The 10,868-nt window shown below is 34.3% G+C and overlaps 1 protein-coding gene across 1 annotated transcript; it reads right to left on the bottom strand.

Annotated features, from left to right (window-relative positions):
- Positions 1–2,163: 2,163 nt before the first annotated feature.
- MANEA (mannosidase, endo-alpha) lies at positions 2,164–10,284 on the bottom strand. Its single transcript, XM_009704307.1, has 4 exons — positions 9,720–10,284; positions 6,009–6,118; positions 3,512–3,588; positions 2,164–2,800 (listed from the first exon to the last, which is right to left on the bottom strand). Exons 1-4 carry the CDS (start codon positions 10,267–10,269, stop codon positions 2,164–2,166), a joined length of 1,374 nt encoding a protein of 457 aa, XP_009702609.1. The 5' UTR covers positions 10,270–10,284.
- Positions 10,285–10,868: the final 584 nt, after the last annotated feature.

Here is a 10,868-nt window from a genome sequence, read left to right as displayed (position 1 = left end):
TAAATATATGGGTTCTTTGGGCTGTAAAAGCATAAACACATAACAAATTACAAAAACAAATGATCTGCAGTTAAGGGATTTATAATAAAAACATATAAATCAGTGTCCTTAATAAAGAGAGTGAGTGGTTAACTTGGAAGTGGTAAAAGTCTAGCAAGTGCTTCATATGTCTCAGACATTATTTTGTGACTGTGGTCATACCTGTATCTACTTCAGTTTATTTACCTGAGCAGAAGTAAAATAAAATAAGCATTAGTAAACATTTCTTTCAGAAGTGCTTTGGAGTTTGCAGAAATGCAGTAGGAAAATGCAAAAAATTATGAAGATATATTAAGACTCCAGTAACTCTAGAGGCGCACTTCAACACGCTAGATTATATATGTCACCCAATTTCTGCATTTTTGTAAAGCAGTTGAAGGCATTATATGACACCTCATCTCTTTAACAACTGCATAAAAATGACAAGAGAATTAAACTGTAAATAAGTGAAAGATACATAAACAAATCTTTTTCATATCAGAAAGACTCTAGAAAATATTAGTAGTAACTGGCTTATGTTTATTTGGAATGAGAAAGGTTTCTGGAAAAAGCATACTGTCTTGGTTTGTTTTCTTTTTTAACCAGAAGTCCTCACATTCACCTTACAAATTCCTAGACAGATTACTGTGAGAACCCAGTAAAGAGTGTAATTTCCATTGGGCCTGCTGAAATCAATGGAATTCTAGTGGTCACAACAGTTTCACCATATGGACTAAAACACAGAATCAGCACCTTGTATGCAAATAAAAAAAACCCAACTAAAAAAAGCCACTTTGCTACAGATTAACCACTTGCTGAAGAAAAAAAAAAAAGGCAAAACAAAACACTGCAATTTCTACTATTCCAAAGTTCAGGACTTTTCTATGAAGTTGTATGAAAATGCCAAAAAAGGATTACAGAAAAGGCATGTCCATGGGACTTGATCCTTTCAACCTTCATTAAGAAAAAGTTAATAATCGCAACATTTAAAAGGTGAGATTCTTGGGTCTGAAAGTACTCATTTCCAGCCACACCACAGTATTAAAGGTAGTGTTGGTAGGGAGTTTATGTGAACGATAACAAGATTTTAGTAGCTCTGATTCTGAATCCTGGAACAACTAGATGAACTACATGAAAAATAGAAATCTCAGATTTCAGATTAAACTAATGGGTAGTTGCTGTCATTGCTACCAAACTAGACTGTTCCTAAATCAGAAATAAAAAAGCATTTCCTAAGATTATATTTATTGTAGGACTAGTAAGATATTAGCTTCAGAATCTTTAAACATTTTAAAAACCACACTAGAGCTATGTCTGCAGTCAATTAGCAGACAACATATAACAATGGAAGTTTTAGTATAGATTTTTCATGTTCAGGGGTTTTTCCCCCTCAAAAAAATCTTTTGCACTTTTTTAAATTCAAAGTAACATAGTAAAAACTATGTTACTGGTCACTCTCCAGTAATCTGCAAAAGTCTGTACTATGTACTGAACAGAACAAATGGAAGTAAACTAGAAATCTTTCAGCAGTTCTTTGGAACTCAATCTTTCAAATACTTTTTTTTTTTTTTAAACAAAACCCCAAAACCACTAGCATTGCATCACACATAGCCCTTCAGTGTTTTTACCACAAGCTAGTCATATATCAAGAAATCCCTGTGTGCAAAGCATTAAAAACAGTAGATGTAGATTATTCCACACACTACAGACATGCATCCTGCAAGAAGTTATCAGGATAAAAATTTAGATTACAGCATCACTTTGATTAGAAGCACAACTACAAGAATAAAGGAAGTAAGTATAACTATGCCAAATTGTTGTTCTACTTTGGTCATGTAGAGTTATCCCATGCAGATGTTCTGGAAGCTCAGCATGCAAGTTAACAAGTTTTAAAAAAACAAAACCAAACAAAACCCCAGCAATTTCCCTGAATATTCTTGAACTACAATATCCAATAAGATAGAAATGCCATTATCCTCATGATCCTTTTACTTCTCAAAATTCAAATTCAGTAGTAGTGCGTATACATTCAAGAGATATAATAATTTGAACATATCTATAATAAAGACATTTAATAACAAATTTTTCAGCTATTTCTTTCTCAATGTAGTCAATGTGTTAGGAAACACCTTGAGCCGCAACAGCTCACATAAGCCACTGTTCTTGTTCTTTTCTGTACTTCTCAGACCACTTCTGAGTAAGCTCCAGGTAAATATTTGGTTTATGAGGCTTATAATCAAGGTAAACCACCTGTCCAGTCCGTTTGGGGACAGCTTTTTCAATTTGTGTTCCCTCATGCCATTCATTAAAAGACGTAATAGAAATAATTTCTGGTCGCACCAAAAGGGCTGCACTGAAGGCAGTCTCATAGTACTTCCCATTGACACGATTACGGGTGTTGTGGTTGTTCCATGGTCGGATACTGGTATCGATATACCCTGGCCCCACACTTGGAATAAACATTAAGTTGTTACTGTCACAAAAGGCTTTTAAACTTGCCCAATTATGATGAGATGAGCCATAGGAGAAGCCATTGGTGGCAAAGTACGTGTACATTCCATCAAAGCCGCTTCTGTGAATGTCATGCTTATGTCTTTCTTCTACAAGAAGTGCAATGAATAATGCATCATATGGAGTATTTCGAATAGTCTGTGATCCAGAAACAGTTAACAGATTTGCCCATATTTCTGGAATTGTTACGTAAGAATCATAAACATAAAACATGGGAAGAAATCTGCCTGTGCTGGTCTTATGCCTGTAAAAGGCTGGATGGCCTCCGTATCTATAAAGCAAACAAGTATCGTTAAGACAAAATTTGCCATTTGGAAAATACTGTTTTACAATCTGAGCTGAAGATTCTTTTCCTAAAAACTAATTTTAAAAGACAGCACATGTGCTCCAAAACATAGCAATTTATATCCATTTTCAGTCCAGTGTTTGCTGAAGTATTAGACAATGAATCTGCAAAGAACCATTAAATTACTACAAATTAGTAACTTAGTGTTGAACTGGTCTACAGGTATTAGCTTTCTCTGAAGGGCAATTCCCTAATTCAGTATGAAATAAGACAGTCTATGTAGCATTGATAAATAAAAAAACTAGTAGCTGTACAGAATCTGTCAAGCTGAATTAAAATCATTAGATGCCAACACATTAAAGCTCTAGCTGCTAGTTTGCCACTGTAAAGATGTACGTTTAATGCATATATCATGTAGCTAATACTTTAACTGCTTTAATCTGAACTATCACGACTTGTGATATTAATGCAAGTTGAATGCAATTTACATTTCAGTAGCCACGCAAAATTCACACTTCAATATTTAAAAAAAAAAGACTGAGTTTTGTACTACTGAAATATGAACAAAGTTTCCCATAGTTTTCTTCAGTCTCAGTACACATTTTTAAATATTCTTCCAAGCATTAGATAATACACAGAAGTCCCCTAAACTAGCATGTAACAAACCCCAAAGGAAACTATTCTGAAAGCACTCACTTGTCAATGATGTATTTCACATTGTGGTACATACTGCGATCATCTCTATCTTTGTAAGGTTCAATATGAAAAGTGACCTGAAAGATGAAAATGTAGCAAGAGCAACATAAACATAAAATACATGGGCACTGCGTATTATATGAAACACGTACCAGTCACATTAAATATAGTTCTTCTTCACAGAGCAAATATTTTTGTTAATTTATTTTGAGAATAATACAACCCTAATTCAACTCCTGTACTGCTACGATTAGAAGCTTCAGGTCCAAGGAAGTTTGGTAACAGAGTAAATATTTAGATGTTTACATTAAAACAAAACACTGCTTTTATTTTCCCTAGGTTACAGTGAGCAGTAAGCATGCTTCAGAAAACTTAAAAAACCCTACAGCAGAAACTAAAAATTGAAATAAAATATTATCTGTTTGAATATCAAAGAACTCATTAACCAATGAAACATTTTAATACTTAATTTCTACACAAGGTATTACATTTGCTATAGATAATTCTCCAATGAGAGATTTCAGTGTCAAAATAGATTTTAAGATATGGGATATGAAAACTTACATTTAAAATGTTATAGATTTATCAACAGCAATAAACTCTTGGAACAAAATCTAATCTAATGTACTGCTACTGCTCTGAATTTCAAGCTTGGAGCTTCTGGAATTATTTAACCTATACTAGTGAAGTTATTTCAATGGAAAAATGTTTTCAAATATACAATTAAATGGGAGAGTATATTACATTAATCAAAGCAACTAGTTTTTCAGAAGCAATCTTAGAGCAGAATGCACTTAATAAAGTCTTCAACAACTCTGCAACAGTAGCAAATTTCCATTGTAGAGCCAATATCGATCTCTATTAGGTGCAAACTACAGAAAAATACAGTGTTAGACTAAATCACTAGGACTGACAGGATACGTTGAAGAGCACTACAATTTCATATTTCATTTCCAACTATCAAAACCAGACAAATCACAAGGACGTATCTTTCAGCAGACTTGTATTTAACAGACATAAAGGAAGTGTATTTTGTATGTTGGTTTTGGTCTACTGACATTTCTGACACTGAACTGTAATAACTTACTAGTGTAAGAATGTTTAAAAACATTACAGTGAAGGTAGGACTCCCTGGTAGTATTTATACTTAATTACTTTATTCCAGTGATTATTCCAAGCAGTAACAGCAGTTCCATCCATATTCCAATCAATCCCATACTATTACATGCATTTTCCTTGGTAGCTTATTTCATTTTGCCTTGGCTCCTTTGAAAGACTAGAATGTTAACAAGTTCTTTTAGGTGAGAGCAAGCTCCATCAGATGATTTGAAAATTTTGGGGAAGGATAATCTCTTTTCTTTTTCCTTTTAATAATTTACTATTACATATGTGTAACTTATGTCACATAATGCAATTCACACAGCATTTTTAACAGTTTCAAAACTACTTCTGTATCCGATTCAACCTTCCTACTTTCCTCCTCCTTGTCAAAGAATCTACAGTTGCTACTAGTGACAGGAAATTTATCTGAGAATCTGCAACTTGCATGACCTGAGCAGATGAACAGGTTGTATTTTTAGTCCCCAGTACAGACAACATCGTCCAGAAATGAAACATATACAGCTACTTACGTAATTTAAAAAAAACCCAATTTACTACCAGGCAAACTAAAAGGCAATGCGTGTTCTCTTTATCCAAGAGAAAATACAAGTTTTACTCTAAAAATGAACAAAATCAAGGCACGATTTTACATTCTACTGATCAATCCACATAATCTTTAATTGATTTGACATTTCACCTATTTCAGGAAGCCAGTAGTTTAGCCTTTCTATCTTGTCATGCCCTGGAGTAACCTAAAGTCAGAGCAGCACTTCTGTGACCTTACTGTCCAAGGCAAGTGTTCCTGTTAACTTTTGGAATAAACACACTCATTCAAACTAGAACTTCTAAATCCCTCTTTATTATTCATAGATGGTTGCTCCTGACCTCTATGATCAGGTGCCAGCAAGTTATGCCGTAATACAAAAAATTAGGTGAGTCTTCCCTCTTTCTCAAAGTTCCTTAGTTTATAGATCATTGTATTCCATAATATTTAGAAATGTAGTACTTCCCTCAACTCTCAAGACTCATTTGAAAACAACATATTGTCCAATTTTAAAAATTGTTTCATAAAAAGAAAAAAAAATTCCACACCACCACACCTTAGATTCTGTAAGCTTTAGATCTGAACCAAAACAGAAAAAAAGGCAGATTATAGAATTTATTCTAGTTGTAAGACAATATTGCTTAGGTCTTATAAAAATTCCATATAATTCAAAGGGCACTTATACCTGCTTCTATGACCCAAAAGAAGTGCAGTGTAATAGGAGACAGAAACACGAACCACCATTACATCACAAGCCTCCCTGCTCTACATCATGACTCAAATACAGTAAAATCTTAGCAAGGTTTACTTTCCTAGAGTAGTCCTTTTTCATGCATCTTAAAAATACTTTACCTTTAGATTATATTTGTGTGCATAATCCAAAATAACAGGCACCAAATCATCAGTTGGTTCTCCATTTTCATCAGCCATACCTGGTGGGTACCATGAGAGCACTAATACACCTGAAAATGCAAAACTTATACGTTAAACAACATGATTTAAAACTTAACATGTATGCTATAACATTGTCAAGAGTTACAATTATCGTTTGATGTGAAATCTACATGAGAATTTCAAATTACTTTTTAATCAATTACGAAATCTCAGGACTCTCAGAGTGAATTTTAACTTTGCTCTTTGTTTAAAGGACCACAAAGCAAACAGTGGTGAGATCATCTGTCAAGGGAACAGTGCTCAGTGTCCCAAGCCTAGCTTAGAGCCATTCCCTCCCACTTTTCAGCACAGTGTCCCAACCTCCAGGTTGCACCAAGAGGAGGAGAATGCTCCCAATGAAGGCATTATAGCTATGCCGTAGTACGGTCAGAGAATATCAAGATACATGGGGTTAGAGAACACTCAAGAGATGAAGGCTATGCATGTGGTGAAAGAGATTCTTATTTTATGAAACTTTATTCTTCACCATATTTCTGCATTGTACCTCTGGCGCTACTACAAAACAATCATTTCATACCAGAAGCAGTGACTATAATCCCACAACCTTCCTTTTTGCTAAAAGCAGTTCCTACGGTTTAATCCACCCTTTCAACCACGTGAAATTAGTTTTTAAATTTATTACCTAAAAAAATCCTAGAGTAACTCTCAATAATTTAAGGATGTTACTATTCCTGTCAAAAAAAGATGGCAATGTCCCTATACTGTAAATTTGCCTCATGATCTCCATGAAAGCAAAACAACACATACCTCTTCAGAAAGGCTAAACCTTTTCCTTCTAAAATAAAATGCTGTCAGATAAATGAGGTAGACCTTTTAGGTGTGTAGCTGGAAATAATACCAGGAATATGGTAAGACAGAAAGAAATACATGAAATATTGATGTAGGAATATCTTCCTAATAATACTATTTAAAACATATGGAAGAATAAGCCAACGTGATTCTTTTTAGCTAGGTAAAGATTTAAGTACATAAATCAGGTCACTGAAATAGGGAAGTATATACTCTAAGTTCCATCTATTTTACTAACATAATAACATTTCTGACTAACAATTTCCAAACGAACAAGTCCAAAATTATGAAAAACAAGGCATAAATTAGAGTGAATACACAATCATCTTCTAACATCAAAACAAGAGGCTTGAGCTCACTATACATAGCAGAAGTTAGTTCAACCACTCTCAGCATATTCTCTCCACATTTTATCAAAAAGAGAATCATAAATAATAGGTTAACTATCACAAGAGAGAGTCTGCTAAAGGACAAGAAAAATGCAGTATTTTACTGCGTTTCATCACTCTATCTTTTATTTCACACAAAAGGACAAAATTGAAATTAGTAAGATGTAAAGGACAAGTAGGACCGCAGCAACAAACTCAGGTTACATACAAGGCATCTTGAATACAACATCTGTCAAGACCCTCTTCTATACCTTTAGGAAACAGGGAAAAGTTCAGGACACAGAGTTGTTCATTGCAGAACCTAAATTCACATTTGCATTGGTCTTTCTCTGAGAAAGAGTACTTAATATTTTCTTTCCTGTGGTTAAAAAATAAAGTTATGTGCCACTTTAAAAAAGGGTAGACTCGATGCCAAAACCAATAGCATAAACGTGTTTAACACCAGAGCCACGTCATTCAAGATAAATGAAGGATTTCAAACTGGACTACCACAAAAATAGGCTGGTGCAAAAAAATAAATTTCACCAAGCAATCTGAGGAATAAAATCTATTGTATTAATCTGTTAAAAATTAGGAAATTAATAAATAAGGAAAGAACTGTAAAATATAAGGAGAATCCTCGGAAGCACTGCATGAGACCCCTGCTGCTCCAATCTCTTATATGCCTTTGATCATTACACAATATTGGCTGAAAGAACCACTTACATTTTTCTCCTTTTATAAGATCCTTGATAAAATCTCAAAAAAGGCTAGAAGAAAAATTATTATTTGACTGAATGTAAAATGTAGTCATGGATTAGACATTGGCTAAGAGACAAAAATAAGAAATTGTAAATAGTCAACCTCACAGTACACCGAAAACAAAGTATAATTTTTATGATTAAAAAAATGTAATATTTGAAGTAATGACCAGACGAAAAAAAGTTTACGATTTATGTTGGTCAAATCTAGACAGAAGAGAACAAATTCAAATGTATTTAAATCCGTAAGTCAGAATAACAACAGAAGAAAAAACACTTTTGACAAACATCAGTAATATGTTACAAAGAGTATGTCCCAGGAAGCATGAACTACTCATTCACATTGCTGAGTTTTAAATGGAAAACTAACTTAATCTACTAAAAAACTTATTTTGCAAAGCATTTTTCTTAGTATTTGGCACTTTTTCCACCAGCAGTTCAGCTTACTAGACATTTGTATCAAGAGGATGACAAACATCACAGACTCTTCCAAAGCCACAAGTGCCCTCCCTGCTTTCATCACACTCATGCATTAATTTGCTTTAGATAAAACTAAAAAAAGTTCTTACTGGCAACTAATATCTGAGATTTCTCTGCAATAGCCTTCCCACTGTTGCTGGTGTTCCTGTTAATGGAGTTACGTATTACTGAAAAGGGTGAGAAATTTCCTACATTGTATTAACGCTTGTACAAAATACAGGTTAGGTTAAAACCGGGAGAAAACATTATACAAGTAAACATATGGGAATAGAACAATTACATCAAATCTTAATGATCAGGTGAATGAAAGTGATTCAATTCAAGGTGGTTAGCACTGAGCAATGCTATGAGCTCTGGTCATGTTGCTCCAACTACATTTACAGAGTTCTACATGTTCAGAGTTTAACATTAGTCTATACGAATGCTTATTTTAAAGAAGATGAACATAAAAAGGACCATAAAGCCCAACAACAATGAATGACACTGAAAATATATTGACTATTCTTATATATATAGTCCATCTTATTTAGAGAAAGGAAATATCAATTTGTATTGGAAAAAAGATACTTTTGGATAAAGAAACAAACTATAATTGGCTACACTGAAACTATTGGTTACACTGAAACTATTGTACCCGAGTTCAAGAAGGTTTGGATTAAACATTTCCATAGCTAATGATAACATCTATAAATACACTGCATAAAATGTAAATTGGATAACAGTTATAATCCTACATGCTCTTTGACTTATGGATTAATACATAAGTGTTATTACACACAAAGAACTCAGACAAAAAAAACCCACTCCTACTTGAACAGACTGCTCCATAGCCATGTTAACATGATTTACTGAAATCTGTTCTTAAAACTGAAGTATTCATCTCCAAAAATAAAATACCCAGACAACATATTCTAGTAATGGTTTCTGTCTTTTCTACATGTGCCATCAGTGCTTAACAGTAAGTCATGAAGTATGTACACCTACAGGATTACAAATACAGTTCTTATGTTTCTGTGCTGTTACACTCATCAGACCCAGCTTTGAAGATGTAGGTTTTGGTTGGGGATTAAAACTCAGAAATGCAAAGACATTTACTAGTTTCAGACATTTCCAGAATGACACAGAAAAACAGAAGAAGGGGTCAGTTGTGTCCATTCACGTATTTAAGGCTGGATAAATGAATAACATGCTGAAACGTTAACATTCATTACCAGTTGAAGCTGAACGCATTTGTTTCATGTGGGCTTCTATGACAGAAGGGTCTTTGGAACTGTAAGATCCCAGTTCAGGATAAAAGTTGGCCCCAATGTCCTCAGGAGGATTATGCCTTCCCTTTGGATAGTTGTTGGCAATTTTGGCATCCCAATGCGGCAACAACGGATGGTTCCAGTGAATATATTTACCATCAAACTGTGGATTCCCAAACCAACTGTAGTAGAATATGTGAAAGTTATAATTAGGAGAAGACAGCTCTTCTTCCAGCTTGTTTACAGGAGGCATAGATGCTTTCATAGTATTGACTGCGATACTATGCAAATTACTGACACGTGTTACAGTATCTCCTTGAACCCTATTTGGTAAATTCTGTTTATTGTCCAAGAGCACTGGCTGTTGTTGAAGCTCTGGCAACAAACCAAGTCCAAATGGATCCCCAAAGCCAGCTCTGTCAGGTCTCAGAGTCTTCAAAGCCATCATTATGGAGCAAATAAACAAAATAAAAAGCAACAAAATGATGCATGTTCTTCTGCGAAATCTTGCCATGATGTCATAGTTCAGAATCCAAACAGAAGGATTTTGGCCGCAACTGATCAAAAGACAAATATTTTAAAGTCAGATTTCTTATTGCCTAATTCAACAGTATAAAATGCTTCATAAAGTTTCTACATAATAGAAATAATATGGAGACAAACGTGATGCATACACTGACTGCATAACTAACAGCCCTTTGGGGGGGGAGGAGGGGCACAGTGGAAAGAAAACGTTTCTGCACTTGAGGATGTGTGTCAGATTCTATCACCAAGGACCCACACATTATATAAAACATCTTATTTTTGAACTTCACTGTTTTCCTAACCCAAATAAATCCCATGAAATGGGAATTCTGGCTACACTATTTCAGAACTATCACGTTTTGACAAGTCTGATATAATTAGCACAGAATACAGAAGGAAAAAAGCAGAGGCCGTGAAAGGAGAATAACATAGCAGAACAAGAGTAAAGGACAAAATGGGATATGACAGAAGTACAGCTTATGTTCAGAATACAGGTTTCATTTACTAACCTATTTACTGGCTTTGGACCGACCACTTTGTGTTGTTAATCAATACATTGACTAAATACTTTGGCAAATTAAACTTGAA

Source organism: Cariama cristata, unplaced genomic scaffold (genome assembly GCF_000690535.1).
Source record: "Cariama cristata isolate BGI_N322 unplaced genomic scaffold, ASM69053v1 scaffold9577, whole genome shotgun sequence".
Lineage (NCBI taxonomy): Eukaryota > Metazoa > Chordata > Aves > Cariamiformes > Cariamidae > Cariama > Cariama cristata.
The sequence above is the reverse complement of the archived record's forward strand: the minus strand, read 5'-3'. Positions and strand labels throughout refer to the sequence as shown.